Here is an 18475-nt window from a genome sequence, read left to right as displayed (position 1 = left end):
GGAGGGCCGGGAGCAACTTGGAGCAGCAAAAGGAGCCTCTGAGGGTGCGCGCTGGGGTGAGGCGGGGCGCTCAGGTGGAGGGAGTGTGCTGAGGAGAGGGGCTTTGGTCGGAGGGGAGGCTGGGGCGTCTCTGGAGCGGAGAGAGATGCTGAGGTCAGGGAGAGGACTGAGGTGGGGGCACTGAGGCGACGCATCGGATTAGCGGGTACTGAGGTGGGCGCTGAGATGAAGACAGGCAGCTGTTAGAAAGAAGGCCCTTAGGTGGGGCGTGTTCTGATATGAAGAGAGGCCGCTGGAAAGGGGTCAGGAGGTGGAAGGCCATGAGGCGGGGGAGGGGTGCTGGGCGGAGGTGGCTGACGCGGTGACAGGTGACATGCAGAATGCTTATCTTAATCAGGATCCTCGGGTTAGGAGGTCGAATATGGGGGTCTTTCCCCCTGCTCAAGGCTTTTCTTTTCACTCCAAGTTTTTCATATCTGGCTTCACAGTCTACCTAATACCTCAGTCCGCGTTCCTACTTTCTCTCCTTTCTCTGTGACTGTCTTACCATTTGCCACTCTAGTCTGTGAGTGAGGCACCCAAGGCCCATTCACGATGGAGCGTAATTTTTCTTCGCCTTAACTTGACATTTTAAATAGACAACAGAAGCCAAACATATTTTGATCCAGCTTTTAAATAGAAATTTTAGGCCAGCCTTCATGCCAGCAGAGCCATCTCTGGCAGCGTCATCCTCCTCCCCTTAAATGGAAACTGACTGTTGAGGAGAGTCATGAAACATTTGAAAGAGCATCTGTTGAGGTGGAGGCTGCAATGTATCTTGGATGAATATCTGTGCAAACAGTTCTTTGGGTTCAAGACCTAGTACAGGGCGACCCTTTTTCTTCAGTGTCTGAATCTTTTTTTGCTGGAATAAATAGGAAAAAATTCCCACAATAGCAGCTGGCCGTTTGTAGGACATTCCCCTTCCCCCCAGGTGGATTGTTTAAAGAACCGACAAATAGCTCCATAGTTCTTCAAACTCTGTTATTTTCCGGAAACACAGCCTGTCCATGTTAAATGGAAATTAATGCCCATTTTTGACATGAACTGGATAGTGACGATAGGCTTTCTCTTTGGGCCTCACCTAAAACAATTATAGTAACTTCTGAGCAACTTGTTAGATGGAGACATCAACTGTACAGAAGAGCTGCAAAGAGCACAGCAAGATGATTTAGGGAAATATAACATATGTAGTTTGGTGTAGTGACAGCTGGGAGAGAGAAATGTTCATAATACTTGAAGGTTGTGTGCAGTACACTTAAAGAAACTGAAGCGAGCTTGGTAATGACAAATTCGTGAAGTAAGCATAAAAATTTCGTTTGGATAGGATATTGATGGTTATATACAACTTTAAAATTAAAAAAAAAAATCCAAAACCCTGGGGTAGTTCAAAAGTACACTTGAAGATCTTTCCACTTAAATCAGGACCAAAAAACCACTAGTCTTTAATACCTTACAAAAATTCTGAATATGATGAAGGTGGCATTTCAAATCAGTGGGGAAATGAAATCAGTGAATGGTGTTGGAACAAACTAGGTAGTCATCTGGAAGAAAAATAAAATTGTAACCATACTTCATACCTTATACCAAAATAAATTCCAGATGGATCAAGAAATTAAATCTGAACAATAAAATAATAAAAGTACTAGAAGAAAACATGGGAAAATTTTTTACTATCTCAGAGTAAGACAAGTCTTTTCAAGTATGACACAAAACTCAGAAGCCGTAAAAGACTTATAAGAATGACTGTATTAGAGAAAAATCCTGCATGGCAAAATGCTACTTTCCTATCCTAGATATAGAGCATGGCAAACCAAAGCTTTTGTGTCAATTAGTAACCAATTAGTAATTGTGTCAATTAGCTTTCCCAATTTCTCAAATCCTTCAGCAAGTCTACAAGGTCTCTACAAATTTTTTTAAATGTGTGTCATTTTATGATATTCTAAGAAATAAAAAACAGGCAGTGGAATTACAGGTGACCTGAATTTTAAACCATTACACTTTACTGCCCCTCTGTGGACAACCACCTTATAATCAAATAGAGGCATATAACTCCACCGTGTACAGTTGAGTAGCTTCAAACTGGTGCCTGTGGATGCATATTATTGGTTTCAAGAGCTCAAATGTGAGAAATGCTTTAGTACAGAACTAAAGAATGAAGGGTCATTACAAAAAAATTTCATTGGGTATACCTCCCCTTAAGCACATTTATTTTTTAAAATGTTTATTGACCCTACTGCTTGTCAGACACTGTACTAGGTGTTTGTTGCCAGGGATTCAACAACAAACAAGATACAAACCCTAGTGTGGGCTATAGATAAGTTTATAGGCAATTGCAGTAGCGTATATACATATACATATACATACATACATATCAGTCATTTGAGGCTTTTCTCATTTATTTAGAGTTATTTCCAAATTTGAAAAACTTCTAACTTTGGCACGCAGCTACCCAGAGAGGCATGTTCATGACCGTTTATTTAACCAACATTTATTAAACACTGTTGGACCCAGCTCTCTGCTGGATATGGAGATAAAGACAGGTCTCTACTCTCAAGAAGGGATGAGTCTACTAGGGAAGATAGATACAGAAACAGATAATAACACACAAGGTGAGATAAGAGGGATTACACACACAGTTGGGAACCAAGTAGACCTCTCCCTGGGGGATCCTCACAGAGGTGGTGACCCTTAATTTGGGGCTGAAAGGATAAGTGAGGATTTGCCAGCTGGGCAGGGTGGGAAAGGCAGAGGGAACACAGAGACTTATTTAGGGAGCTGCAAGTGGTTCTGCTGGAGTAAAAGGTACTAGGGAGAAAGGAACTCTCAGATGCCAAAGGTAACGTTTGTTGATAGCTAACACATCACTTAACTTCTTTCCACAGATGAACACATCTACTTCACACAAAGATACCATGAGGTAGGAACTATTATTATCTCTGTTTACAGATGATGGAACTGGGGCACCACAAGGTTAAGTAACTTGCCTAAGGTTCACAGTCTGGCTCCAGTGTTCAGGCTCTCAGCCTATTAATATGCTAATCCAGTATATGACAGATCTTGTATGTTCATATGTGATTTTATTTTCCATTTATAGAAGTATGATATAAGTACACATAGGCATGGCAACTATGCCAGACTTATAGTACAGTTCAGCCATTTACAAGCTATGCGGTCTTGGGAAAATTTATTTAAACCTCTTTGTGCTTCAGTTTCCTCATGTGAAAACCAAGAATAGTATTGGTACTGAGTTGTGAGAATTAATGGGTTAAGATACTTGAAGTATTTGGGCTGCTGTGTGGAAAATGGATTGGAGGAGGCAAGAGAGAGGGCAAGGAGAATACCTAGGAGAACACTGTAAAAGTCCAAGACAGGGGCAATGGTAGCTTCAATCAAGAAAGGCCTCAGTTTGAAAATAGAGAAAATTGTACATCATTTACAGGGCTATAAGAGAAGACAAAATAATCTGTAAAAATACGCTTTAAAGTACCTAGTCCCCAGTAATGCCTTTAATGTTTTTAAGTAAAATGTTATAATATCCCCATCACCCAACTTCAGCAATTTTCAACACATGGCCAGTCTTGTTTCACTTATACCTCCATCCACTTCCTCCCTTTCATATTATTTTGAAGCAAATTCTACATGTCATATAATTTCTTCTGTAAACATTTCAGTATGTATCTCTAAAAGATAAGGACTCTTTTTAAAAACATAACCGTTAACACCATTATCACACCCCAAAAATAATAATTTTTAACATCAAATATCCAGGCATTATTCAAAAACCCAATTGTCTCATAAATGCCATATATTTTTTAAAGCTTGGATCAACTGGGATCCAAAAAATGTCTGCATGTTGCAATTTATTTATTTATTATTTTTTTTTTTTGAGGTACGCGGGCCTCTCACTGTTGTGGCCTCTCCTGTTGCGGAGCACAGGCTCCAGACACACAGCCTCAGCGGCCATGGCTCACAGGCCGAGCCGCTCCACGGCATGTGGGATCTTCCCGGACCGGGGCACGAACCCGTGTCCCCTGCATCGGCAGGTGGACTCTAAACCACTGTGCCACCAGGGAAGGCCAGGGACTATGTCTTTATTCATCTCTGTATCAACAGGACCTGGTATGTGCAAGCATGGTATAGGATAGATACCTAGTGAATGCTTCCTCAACCTCTCCAAGCCCCAGTGTCCTCCTAGGAGAAATGGAAGTAACAACACCCACCTTGGGAGAGAAGGGGGCAGGAGGGTTAATCTGAGATCAGGTTTGAAAAGGATTTAGAGTACTCAGCACATAGTAAGTACTCAATAAATGATGTCTCCTATGATTACTGTTATATAATACATATAATACATACTAATATATACTCCATAGTGTTGTTATTAATAAACAAGTGAATGAAAGAATTAGTAAGCAAATGCATGAATGAATGAGGTGACTTTATGTCAGTTTAAATCCTGACTTTGGCCCAGGGTAGGAGAGGACTTTAATATTCTTTGTCCCATGGATGACTACGAATGACTAAATGTATTGCAGTATTATTTTTTATTTGTTTGCTTTGTTGTTTCTATTTTAGATTAAATCCAACAACATGTGCAGGCTTCATCCAGAAAGTCCTTCTGATTCTTGGATAAGGATTCATGCAGGTGAGCTGGAAGGTGAGAGGATAAGGAAGACTACTTTTTCTGCATTGGTTTTGACTTCTTGATGACCTTTCTGTGGATGAACCATAAAGATACAAACAGAAACAGATTAAAAAACCAGTGTGATCAAGAGAATGAAGAAAGGAATCCCCAGGATTATATAAACAGCCTGGAAATCAACCACTTAGAGTGAAGCAGATCAGAAGGCTGGGAAATGAAGGTGGAATTGATAGATTATGTAAAGTGTCTGAATGTACTGGGAGACTTATACAACCAAGGGAAAATTTGGAGATAAACTGAGATGAGTATATAAAAAAAAAAAAAAGAAAGAAAGAAAACAGGTAGATTGAAAAAGAGACTTAGTTCCAGGGATAGCAAAAAGTTTTGCAAGAAATAAAAATAACCAAAGTATACTCTGTAGCTCATGGCAGTGGTGTTGATAGTATAATAATGCTGATTAATGATCCAACCAGAATCACAACAGAGACACATTGGGAGGATGGGAGAGCGGAAGTGTGTGCAAGTGAGAGAGAGCCCAGTCCCCACTTTTCCTAGTGTGAATTCAATAGATAATGCCTAACACTAAAAAATCAAGGAGCCAGAGCACCATGGTATTTAGACATATGGAGGAAAACAAATACCAAAACAATCAGTTAAGAAAGTGGAAAGTGTTGCTGGGGAATGGGAAAGGGGGTCCGGAGGAGTGCAATTTTTTGTAACAAGCTTTGTAGAACTATTAATTAGTTAATTTAATAAGCCTTATATTATGCTTTGCATTAGTTAATTCAATCAGTTAATTTAATGTGCCTTATATATTACTTTGCATCACGCACTGTTCTAAGTGCTTTCTTTACAAATGTTAACCAATTTAATCCTCATAACAACCTCATGCTATACATAATATTATCATCCCCATTCTACAGATAAAAAAACTGAGATGCAGAGAAGTTAAATGATTATCAAGCTTACACAGCTAGTAGGTCGTGGAGCTAGGATTAGCCAGGTGGTCTGGCCCCAGGTGGTCTGGCCCCAGAGTTGCCTCTCTATTTGATTCTTAAAGGATGAATATGTATTACTTTAATTAAAATAAAAACAAAAATTTAAAAAGTGTGATTTTTAAGAGGCTTTATTCCTAACTTTGAGTATAGACAGACAAAGTTCTAAAATGTAATAAGTTGGTTTTTTCTATAAGCAATTAACTGGAGCAGAATGCTAAACACACATTAGCTAATCATTAATCCCCTCATCAAGAATTTGCTGAATCCCGGGAATTCCCCGGTGGTCCAGTGCTTAGGACTCTGCACTCTCACTGCCAGGGGTCCAGGTTCGATGCCTGGTCGGGGAACTAAGATCCCGCAAGCTGCATGACATGGCCAAAAAAAAAGAATTTGCTGAATCCCTACTATGTGCCAGCCACAGGAACAGGTGCAGGAGACTCAATGCTTAATGATAAAAGGCCCTTGGGAGACTTACAGTACAGAGAGGGAGACAGACAACTCCATGACTACAGTAGGACATATTTGGTGGAGTACAAAATAGGCAGTCACTAGGGCAGTCTGGGGAGATTTCCTGGAAGTGACAACATCTGAGTGGGCTTTAAGGGTCAGATAGGATCTAGCCAGATGAAAAAGTGGCCAAAGTATGTTCAAGGAAGAGGAAAGAGCAGTGAATACTTGTTAAAATGAACTGAATTGGTTGTTTCCTCTTCCATTCTAAATTCTAAAATGGATGTCAAAAACAATAGTATTAAAAGCCCCTCTTAACCTGGAGATTCCATAGCCTAAACCAATGGGGTGCAAACCATGCTGCTATACTCCAATATCAGTGACTGTTTCTCTAATCAAAGGAAAAAATGAATTGATAAAACTTTCTTTATATTAAGTTTACCTCTTTTTTAATCTTTATGTATTTATTATTTATTTATTTTGGCTGCGCCGGGTCTTAGTTGTGGCATGCGAACTTAATACTTGCGGCATGCAAACTTATTAGTTGCAGCATGCAAACCCTTAGTTGTGGCATGCATGTGGGATCTAGTGCCCTGACCAGGAATCAAACCCCAGCCCCCTGCACTGGGGGCGCGGAGTCTTACGCACTGGACCACCAGGGAAGTCCCAAGTTCACCTCTTAAGCCTTGTTAGGCTGTAGCCCAGGCCCTGGAGTCTGACTACTGGTTTCAAATCCTGGCTCCACTGCTTACCAAATGTGAGCACCTGAGCCAGTCATGAACCTCCCTAACCCTCAGTTTCCTCAGTTGTAAAATGAGGATAACAACATCCCATATCTCACAGAAGTGCTGTGAGAATTAAATAATACACGTATCATGCTTAGGAGAGAATAAGGACCTGGCAAACACAACTACGTTGCGTACTCAAGGTGATAAAAACAAATGAGTAAGTAAAACTTATAATTAAGAGAAAAATTAGTTGTGATTTCTTAACATATTATGTGTTATGTTATTTTAAGATAACTTGGCAGCTATCTAAAGATTCATATTTTATCTTAGTCAATAGTCCTTTATTACCAAAATAATTTGGTAATATTTTTATAGGTTTCTGCAAAGAGCACCATGACTTCTAGTTGTCCTGTCCCCGACAGATGGGAAAATCAAGGCTCTGAACTCAGGAAAATGCCGAGTATGTCAGCATCTGATCCTTTACCCTTCGGTGCATGTGCACTTGAAGCTGGCTTCGTCTTCTATTCTAGCGCAGAAACGATGTGAAACAACTGCTGGATGCTTTTTCAAAAATGGGTCTGCCCTAAACCTCCCAGTCCAGAATGTTCCAATGTAGTTCCTTGCACTGCTTTGGGCTCAGCAAGTTTTCATGGTATGGAAGGTCTGAGAGCTTTGAGGAGAAGCGCTGAACCCTGATCTTCTGTGTGTGTGTCAGGGAAAGCTTCCTGGAGGAGTCATTATTTGCACTGACTTTGAAGAAGCAGGAGGAGCTGGCTGGGGAAGGAGGCCAGGGGTAGGAGGGGAAATTTTCCTGCAGAGGAAGAAGCTTGTGCCAAGCATGGCCTGGAGGCTGGAAGAACTTGGCCTCTTAATGCAGCTGCAGGGGCTCAATGTGGCTTGAAAGGTGGTTGGGAGTGGTAGGTGAAGACAGAGGAGAGAGGGGAGGTGGGCAGGACCACCTCATGAAGGCCTCGAGTCTAAGAGTTTGGATTTTATCCCTAGGATCCTTAGGGGTTGAGAAGAAACTGCAGGTTTTAAGCAAAGGAGTAGCCTGATGAGATATGGATTTTTGAAAGAGACCCATGGGGCCTTAACTCAAGTGAGTCTTAGTTGCCTCCTTTGAAAAACAAGAAAAATAGGGGGACTTTCCTATTTTTGGTTAAGAACCTGCCTTCCAATGCAGGGAACGCGGGTTCGATCCCTGGTCGGGGAACTAGGATCCCACATACCACGGGGCAACTAAGCCCACGTGCCACAACTACTGACCCCCTGTACCACAACTACAGAGCCCACGTGCTCTGGAGCCCACCTGCACAACTAGAGAGCCCATGAGCCACAATGAAAGATCCCGTGTGCTGCAACTAAGGCCCCACGCAGCCAAATATAAATAGATATTAAAAAAAAACAAGAAAAATAAAATTTACCTCACAGGACTGTTCTGAGACTTCAATAAGATAACCAATGGAATATGCCTATCACAGGGCCAGGGAAATCTTCCCTTCCAGTGTTTGTAACAGGAAGAGCAGGTCTGCTCCTCCTCAGGCTCCTAAAAGTCTGGGGTCATCAGTCCTTAATGATCTCTGAAAGAGGTGTCTAGGGGGACATTTTTGGACACAGGCTGTGCCCCATCTGAATGTGAAACTTTTAGACTTTGGAGGCTCTTCCCTATGAATAAGAACTTGTATATTTTCTGGAACTTCGACATTTCAGTCCCCCATGATGGGTAAGCACAGGGTAAGGACTGCCCTAAGAGATGAGAACCCAGCTGGTCCAGGGCTTAGAAGACCAGGGAGTCTTTCTGGGCTGGGCCAGACCAGTGCTCTCAAGCATGCTCGAAGGCTTCCTGGATTAAGGAATGTAAGAAGCTTATGAAAATAATGTATTGCCTATTAATTATTGACAAGTTCTATGCCAGACTCTTTATATGGGTTAGCTTGTTTACACATTAACAAACTTCCACATTTATTATGGCCAAGGAAACACGCCTGGAGAATTTAGGTAACTTAACTGAAAGTCACAGAGGGGGCAGGGCAGTCACAGAGCGGGCAGGGCAAACCCCAGATCTTTTTAGAGTCAAAGCTCCTTCTACTGCTTCATCTTCTCCTGTGGGGGAAACTAAAAGGTAACTCCCTTACCTGGTTAATTGTTACCTGGGGTTCATCCAGAGTAGTCATCCCCACCCATAGATGGATCCACAATGGATCCATTATAGGAGAAGATATTGGAACTTCTATTTATATATTTTTATCTCATTCTTTTTAATTTCTATTTTCTGTATGTATTATATTATAGTATACATATTATATTAGCATAGAACTATATATATTATTACTGAATAATTAATATATTATTAGGGGCTGAGTTCTCATAAATGTTTTACTAAGAAAGATACAAGATCAAGAAAGCTTGTGGACTACTGATCCAGTGGTATAGTCAGGGTTTCACATAGAGGTAAATGTTTGCCGGAGACTTTGCAAATCCCTCAAAGTACATACATACTCCCTTCAGGGAGACCACCATCAGCCATCAGGACTTTAAAAATCCAAATATGGCCACGTGGTTCCCTGTTTAATATCCTTTGTGGCTCCCCACGACTTAGAAAATAAAATCCCTTCATGATTTGTCCAGGAATCTTCTCCAGGCTCACCTCTCCTGGAGGCCCTCACACACTTTCTTGACCTCCTGCCACATTACTTCCTGCCTCTGAGCCTTTGCCTCTGCTGCTCCATCTACTGAGAATGCCAACCCCTTGCCTCATCCACCTCCTCCTGCCTTACAAACACCTTATGTTTTCCAGACTCAGGTCAAGGGACACCACTTCTATAAAATGTGTCTGCATGGCTCCCAGGCCATTGCATTCTTTGTCTCCTTTGTCTAACAGCACTTCTGGAACTTATGGTATTTATTTGTTGATATATCTGCCTTCTCTCTATCAGACTGTGAGCCCCTTGAGAATAGGGACTGTGTCTTATCTACTGTTATTTACCCAGGGTCTGCTGCAGGGAACTTTTGAAACCTCTCCAAATCTGGGCTTGTTGCTGTATAAAATGCACTGGATAATCTCTACCTCATAGGACTGTTATGAAGGTTAAAATGAGGTCATGTTTGTATAGTGTTTACCTTAGTGCTTGGTACAGAGTGAACAGTTAGTTAATGGTAGCCATGATTATTATATTATAATTTAATATTGTTAGCACGACTAAAAGTAGTGACCTAAGCAAAAATCTCCCCACTCCTGCTTTTCACTCAGCCTAGGAAAAACTATAGTGGAATCCTTCCCCTATCCTGGGAATAGTTATTTCTATTCCTCAGCGTTTGGCCACAATTTTCTTTTTCTCCTGTTGTTGTTCTACCTGGTAGCAGAAATATCAGAGATTTTGTAGGGACTTCCTAGTTCCAGGGAATGGAATTCATCAGGGCTTGATGGTGAGAAGGAAGAGTAGTTCAACTTCTGTTTCCATTCGCTTTCCCTCTCCTCTTTTTCCTTCCTGTGGGGGAAACAAAAAAGACATCAACAAAAATTGGCTCAAAAATTCAGTGCGATTTCTTCAAAGGTTTCAGTAGAATCTTGATAGGTATTGAAAGAAAAAGTTTACAAAACAGTCAGTAACATTGGCAATAGCAAATAACTGAAGCAGAGTGCTGAACACACTGCAACGACTCCCTCATTCATCTTCTAAGTATTGACTGAGGACCTGTTGGGTGCCAGGCCCTGCACTAGGCCCTGGGGAAAAAAAGGTCATCTAGGGCAGTATTCCTGACCTTAAGGACAAACCTCAATCTAGGGAGATGGACAAGCAAATTTATAACTAGAGTAGGCTATGTTCTCTGGCATGTGATCAGGAAAGCACAAGACAATACCCTGAGAAGGCAAGTCAGGGAAGACTTCCTGGAGGTGATGCCTGAACTGGGTTTTAAGGGTTAGTGAGGGGTTAGCTAGATTAAGAAGTAGTCGAAAGGGTAGGGGAGGGACAGACTGGGAGTTTGGGGTTAGCAAATGCAAACTATTATATAAAATGGGTAAACAACAAGGTCCTACTGTATAGGACAGGGAATTACATTCAATATCCCAAGATAAACCATAATGGAAAAGAATATAAAAAAGAATGTATATTTATGTATAACTGAATCACTTTGCTGTACAACAAAAATTAACACAACATTGTAAATCAACTATACTTCAATTAAAAAAAAGAAGTAGTTGAAGGATAGTCAAGTCTGAGGGAATGACAATAATATTGGTGAATTAAAATAGTTGGCTTTTTGTATTTCTGAGAATCTAATATGGATATCAGAAAGACTGCTAATGAGTGACCATTGAACTTATAGTATTCCATGGCTCAAACAGGTGGGCCTCAAGCTAAACTCCTAGTATAAAAAAAATGTGGTCTTTTTCTGGTTTGAAGGAAAATTTCGACTAGAAGGTTTAAGACTGAAAGTTTTCCTTGGCTAAATTTCTTAACTCATTAAGCTTTGGTTTCTTCATCTCTGAAATGGAGAGTATAACACCATCTATCTGTGATACAGATGGTTAGTTAACAACCCATCATCCACTCTCCCCTTTTACTTTAGCAATGGAGCCAGATTTAAAAAAACAACCCGTCACACATTTCCCAGGCTCCTTTGAAACTAACATCACCATGTGACTAATATCTGGCCCTTGAAATAAACTGGTACTGTTATATGGTATTTCCAGGGAGGTTATTAAAAAGGGAGAGGGTAATAGGAATTGACTACACATGGGCATGAGGGAACTTTCTGGGGTGATAAAAAATTCTAAAGCTAGATTGTAGTAATTGTTGCAAATCTCTGTAAATTTACTAAAAGTCATTGAATTTTGTACCCTTAAGTGGGCAAATCTTACGGGAAATTGTACCTCATTAATATTATAAATATTAATTATAATATTTACAATTATAAATATTAATAATTACTATTTTAATAAAAGAACATTTTAAATGTTTTTAAAACGATATTTTATTAAAAAGAAAGAAATTGCTGTAGCCATGTAGTCACATTCTAGCAATGAGACATAAGTGGAAATGTTTGGGACTTCTGGAAGTGCTCCTTAAAAGAGAATGTGGTTATAGATTAAAAGTAAATGAATGCAGAAAAATATACTGTGCTAACACTGATCAAAAGAAAGCAAGAGTAGCTATGCTAATTTCAGACAGAGCAGCCTCGAAAGCAAGAAAAGTTATCAGGGATAAGGAAGGGCATTATATAACGATAAAGGGGTCAGTTCTCCAAAAAGACATAACAATTCTTAACGTGTATGATCCTAACAAAAGAGCATCAAACTACATAAGGCAAAAAGTAATTGAATAACAAGGACAAATAGATGACTCCACTATCATTGTTAGAGACCTCAACACCCCTCTAATCAGAAATGGACAGATCCAGCAGGCAGAAAGTCAGCAATGACATAGTTGAACTCAACAATACCAACAATCAAATGGATGTAATTGACATCTGTAGACTACATCACCCCAAAACAGCAGAATACACATTCTCCACAAGCTCACATGTAACATTCCCTAAGACAGACCAAATTCTGGGCCAAAAAATATACCTTAACAGATTTAAAATAAGAGAAATCACATTATGCCTGCTCTCAGACCAAAATGGAATCAAACTAGAAAATCAGTAACAGAGATAGAGCTGGAAAATCCCAAAATACTTGGAGATTAAACAGCATACTACTAAATAACACATAGGTCAAAGAAGAAATTTCAAGAGAAATTTAAAAATATTTTGAACTAAATGAAAATGAGAATACAACTTATCAAAACTTGTGGGATTCTGGAAATGCTCCTTGAAAGAGAATGTGGCTGCTGAGTGTGCTGAAAGCAGTGCTTAGAGGGAAAATTATAGCATTATATGCATATATTAGAAAAGAAGAAAGATCTGAAATCAATCATCTAAAGTTTCCACCTTAGGAAACCAGAAAAAGAACAAATTAAATTCAAAGTAAGCAAAAGAAAAGAAATAATAAAAATTAGAGCAGAAGTCAATGAAATTGAAAACAGGAAATCCGTAGAGAAAATCAACAAAACCAAAATCTGGTTCTTTGAAAATATCAATAAAACTGATAAGCCTCTAGCCTGGCTAACTAAGAAAACAAGAGAGAGAACACAAATTACTAATATCAGAATCATGAACATTAAAAAGATAATAAAGCAGTACTATAAACAACTGGTCCATGAAATGGACCAGTTCCTTTTTTTTTCCAGCCTCACTGTGCGGTTTGCAGGATCTTAGTTCCCCGTCCAGGGATTGAACACGGGCCCTGGCACTGAAAGCACTGAGTCCTAATCACTGGACTGCCAGGGAATTCCTGGACTAATTCCTTGAAAGACACAATATGCCAATAGTCACACAAGAAGATATAGACCATATGAATAGAACTATATATATATTAATAATATATTAATAATATATTAAACTATATATAATAATAATAATAAATTAATAACCTTCAGAAACAGAAAGTACCAGGCTCAGATGGATTCCCTGGTGAATTCTATCAAACATTTAAGGAAGAAATTATACCAATTAACTACAATCTCTTTCAGAGGATAGAAGCAGAGGGAATACTTCTTAACTCATTCTACCAGTCAAGAATTACCCTAATACCAAAACCAGACAAAGATGTTACAGGAAAAGAAAACTATAGACCAATATCTCTCATGAACATAGATGCAAACATCCTCAACAAAATATAAGCCAGTCAATCCAACAATGTATAAAAATAATTCTAGGGCTTCCCTGATGGCGCAGTGGTTGAGAGTCCGCCTGCCGATGCAGGGGACACGGGTTTCATGCCCCGGTCCGGGAAGATCCCACATGCCGCGGAGCGGCTGGGCCCGTGAGCCATGGCCGCTGAGCCTGCGCGTCCGGAGCCTGTGCTCCGCAACGGGAGAGGCCACAACAGTGAGAGGCCCGCGTACCGCAAAAAAAAAAAAAAAAAAAATTATACACTGTGACCAAGTGAAATTTGTCCCACGTATGCAAGGCCAGTTCAGCATTTAAAAATCAATTAATATAATCTGACACATCAACAGGCTAAAGAAGAAAAATCACATGATCATATCAATAGATGCAGAAAAAGCACTATAAAAATCCAATACCCATTCATGATAAAAACTCAGCAAACTAGGAATAGGGGGAACTATTGCAACTTGATAAAGAATATCTACAAAAATATGCAGCTAACATCATACTTAATGGTGAGAAACTTGAAGCTTTCCCACTAAGATCAGGAACAAGGCAATCATGCCCCTCTCACCACTGATTTTCAACACTGTACTGGAAGTTCTAGCTAATGCAAAAATACAATACAATACAGTAAAACGTATACAGATTGAGAAGGAAGAAATAAAACTGTCTTTGTTCACAGACGACATGATCATCTATGTAGAAAATCCAAAAGAATTGACGAAAAACTTCCTGGAACTAGTAAGTGATTATGGCATACTTGCAGGATACAAAGTTAATATAAAAAAGTCAGTCATGGGCTTCCCTGGTGGCGCAGTGGTTGAGAGTCCGCCTGCCGATGTGGGGGACACGGGTTCGTGCCCCGGTCCGGGAAGATCCCACATGCCGCAGAGTGGCTGGGCCCGTGAGCCATGGCCGCTGAGCCTGTGCCTCCGGAGCCTGTGCTCCGCAACGGGAGAGGCCACAACAGTGAGAGGCCCGCGTACCGCAAAAAAAAAAAAAAGTCAATCGTGGGAATTCCCTGGCAGTCCGTGCTTTCACTGTCGAAGGCCTGGGTTCAATCCCTGGTCGGGGAACTAAGATCCCAAAGCTGTGCGGTGCGGCACCCCAAAAAATAAAAATAAAATAAAAATTTAAAAAGTCAGTCTCTTTCCTATTGATATATATCAGCAATGAGCAAGTGGAATTTGAAATTAAAAATACAATACCATTTACATTAATACCCCAAAAATGAAACAGTTAGGTATAAATCTAACAAAATATGTATAAGATCTGTATGAGGAGAATTACTAAAGCTCTGATGAAAGAAATCAATAAGAACTAAATAAGTGGAGAGATATTCCAAGTTCATGGATAGAAAGACAATATTGTTAAGATGTCAGTTCTTCCCAACTCGATCTGTAGATTCAATGCAGCCCTAATCAAAATCCCATCAAGTTATTTTGTGGATATCGACAAACTGATTTGTAAAGTTTATATGGATAGGTAAAAGACCTAGCATAGACAACACAATATTGCAGGGGAAAAACAACACTGGTGAACTGACACTATCTGACTTTAAGAATTACTATAAAGCTACAGTAATTAAAACAGTGCGATATCAGTGAAAGGACAGACAAAGAGATCAATGGAACAGAATAGGGAGCCCAAAAAGAGACCCATATAAGCATAATCAACTGATCTTTGACAAAGGGGCAAAGGCAATACAATGGAGCAAAGACAGTCTTCTCAACAAAAGGTGCTAAAACAACTGGACATACACGTGCAAAAAAAAAAAAAAAAGAATCTAGACAGAGACCTTACATCTTTCATAAAAATTAACTCAAAAATGGAGCATACACATTTTGAGTAAAACTCAAAAAAAAAAAAAAAAAAGCAAAACTATAAAACTCCTAGAAGGTAACATAGGAGAAAATCTAAATGACCTTGGGGTTGGTGATGACCTTTCAGATATAACATCAAAGGCTTGATGCATGAAAGAAAGAATTGATAAACTGGACCTTATTAAAATTAAAAACTTCTGGTCTGCAAAAGATAATGTGAAGAGAATGAGAAGACAGGCCATGAACCGGAAGGAAATATTTGCAAAAGACACACTTGATAAAAGATCGTTTTCCAAAATATACAAATAACTCTTAAAACTCAGTGATAAGAAAATAAAAAACTTGATTTAAAAATGGGCCAAAGGGACTTCCCTGGTAGCGCAGTGGTTAAGAATCCACCTGCCAATGCAGGGGACACGGGTTCAATCCCTGGTCTGGGAAGATCCCACATGCTGCGGAGCAACTAAGCCTGTGAGCCACAACTGCTGAGGCTGCGCTCTGGAGCCCAAGAGTCACAACTACTGAGCCCACGTGCCACAACTACGGAGCCCACGTGCCGGAACTACTGAAGCCTGCGTGCTGTGACTACTGAAGCCTGAGCGCCTATAGCCCGTGCTCCGCAACAAGAGAAGCCACCACAATGAGAAGTCCCCAAAGATCTTAACAGATACCTCACCAAAGAAGATATACAGACTGCAAATAAGCGTATGAAAACATGCTCCACATCACGTCATCATGGAAATGCAAATTAAAACAACAGTGAGATACCACTACACACCTATTATGGCCAAAATCCAGAACACTGACAACACTAAATGTGGAGCAAGAGGAACTCTCATTCATTGCTGGTGGGAATGCAAAATGGTACATCCACTTTAGAAGACATTTTGATAGTTTCTTACAAAACTAAACACACTCTTACCAAAGGGTCCAGCAATCACACTCGTTAGTATCTACCCAAAGAGTTGAAAACTTACATCCACACAAAACCCTGCACATGAATATTTATAGCAGCTTTATTCATACTCGCCAAAACTTGGAAGCAACCAAGACATCCTTCGGTAGGTGAACAGATAAACTATGGTACCTCCAGATAATGTAATATTACTTAGTCCTAAAAAGAAATGGGCCACCAAGCTATGAAAGGACATGGAGGAACCTAAAATGCATATTACCAAGTGAAAGAAGCCAATCTGAAAAGGCTGTATTCTGTATGATTCCATCTATATGATATTCTGGAAAAGGCAAAACTATGGAGACAATAAACAGATCAGTGGTTGTCAGGGTTTTGATGAAGGGAGGGATGAATAAGAGTAGCACAGAGGATTTTTAGGGCAGTGAAAATACTCTGTATGATACTATAATGATAGATACATGTCATTATACATTTGTCTTAACTCATAGGATGTATAACACCAAGGGTGAACTCTAACATAAATTATGGACTTTGAGTGATTATGATGTGTCACTGTGGGTTCATCAGTTGTAACAAATATACCACTCTGGTGGGGAAAGTCCATAATGGGGGTGGCTCTGCAATGTGGTGGGGCAAGAGTGCATGGGAAACATCTGTACCTTACTCTTAATTTTCCTGTGAACCTAAAACTCCTCTAAAAATACATTTAAAGAAAGAGAGAGAGAGGGACCGAGAGACAGAGATTGAGAATGACATTAGCCCCCTTCTTCCCTTCCTTCTTATAGTATCTGGTCTGGAAAACAGACAGGTTGCCTGGAACACCAGCAACTTCCATCTTGGTGGAACACGGAAGTCCCAGAGGAAGGATACCAAGGGCTAGGATGGTGGAGCCTGGCTCCCTGAAGCCCGTGAAACACCGTATCAGGCTATATCATCTACCTTCAGACTTCTTTTATATGTGAGAATCAACCTTTGGGCCATTGTTATTTCTAATTTTTCTGTTATATATGACTAAATAAAATCCTAATTTATATATTACATCAAAGAATTGTTCTGAGAGTCAAATGAAAATTGGAAGTTTTTCTTGTGCTTTTGTTTTTCTTTCTGGGGAAATTAAAATAAAGAGGCTACAGTCTTGGGCATAGTAGATTAGTAGAAAATAAAAATAGCTAAGCAGAAGTTGGCTCTACTAAATGCAGGATCTTTACCCCCCTTTCCTTTCCTCTGTTTCCAGAATGCCATTAGCCAGGCATATGTCCCACAGGCAAATGATTGGAGGATTCTTCTCCTAAGAAACTGAATGGCTGATATTGGAGAGTCTCTCAAATGAGAAAGCTGGCTTGCTTCCTGATCATGAAAAAAAAGAGAGCCAACCAACTGAGAAGCCATGACCACTGATACCAACTTCCACTGTCAGCTTTTTAGAGCTTCACCCCTAAATCTAAAGACAGCCCAGGGGACTTCCCTGGTAGTCCAATGGCTAAGACTGCGCTCCCAGTGCAGGGGGCCGAGGTTCCATCCCTGGTCAGGGAACTAGATCCCACATGCTGCAACTAAGAGTGAACCTAAAACTAAAAGTTCTCATGCCACAATTAAAGATCCCGCATGCCGCAACTAAAAAAAAAAAAAAAAAAAAGATTCCCACGTGCCGCAACTAAGACCCAGCGCAGCCAAATAAATGATGAGAGTTCAAAGGTGAGAGTTCAAAACAAGAAAACAGTCAAAAAAATGTGAAAAGGTACCCAAGAAAAGGAACCCACAGAAATAATATGGGGGTCAGAAACTTTAAAAATAAAGATTAATGTTCTCAGTAATAGATGAAAATATTGCACCCATGAAAAAGTATAGAATGCTATGAGAAAGGAACAACCAAAATATAAGACCTCACTCTAGGAAATTAATACTACAGTAGAATTCTAAAAATTAAAAGAAGTCATTGGAGGATAAAATGTAGAGACTCCTCTCAAAAGTAGGACAGAAATTCACACAGATGCCAAGAGGAGAATAAAAATAAGAAAATTAGAGAATCAGTCCAGGAGGTATAACAACTGAGTATAACAGCTCCAGAAAAACAGAGCTAAGAAAATAATGGGAAGAAAATTACCAAAGAAATAATAAAAGAAAAATTCTCAGAATTGAAGGACACTACTCTCCAGTTTGAGAAG

At 39.9% G+C, this 18475-nt stretch overlaps 1 protein-coding gene and 1 long non-coding RNA gene across 3 annotated transcripts in view; one reads left to right on the top strand and one right to left on the bottom strand.

Annotated features, from left to right (window-relative positions):
* Positions 1 to 11: 11 nt before the first annotated feature.
* LOC132529020 (uncharacterized) lies at positions 12 to 7405 on the top strand. Of its 2 annotated transcripts, XR_009543354.1 has the most exons (4): positions 27 to 44; positions 2925 to 2959; positions 4615 to 4684; positions 7230 to 7405. It is a non-coding gene; the product is annotated as an uncharacterized LOC132529020 (long non-coding RNA). The 2 variants fall into 2 exon arrangements; XR_009543353.1 differs by lacking the exon at positions 7230 to 7405 and having other exon boundaries at positions 12 to 44; positions 4615 to 5016.
* A 2798-nt stretch (positions 7406 to 10203) lies between these two features.
* Positions 10204 to 18475, bottom strand: part of FAM227A (family with sequence similarity 227 member A) — a 79792-nt gene continuing 71520 nt past the window's right edge. Inside the window, 1 exon segment of the mRNA XM_060165599.1 lies at positions 10204 to 10342. Coding sequence (XP_060021582.1) covers positions 10204 to 10342 — 139 coding nt within the window.

The sequence above is a fragment of the Lagenorhynchus albirostris genome, chromosome 11, assembly GCF_949774975.1.
Source record: "Lagenorhynchus albirostris chromosome 11, mLagAlb1.1, whole genome shotgun sequence".
Classification (NCBI taxonomy): Eukaryota; Metazoa; Chordata; class Mammalia; order Artiodactyla; family Delphinidae; genus Lagenorhynchus; species Lagenorhynchus albirostris.
This window is presented reverse-complemented; position numbering and strand designations above follow the sequence as displayed.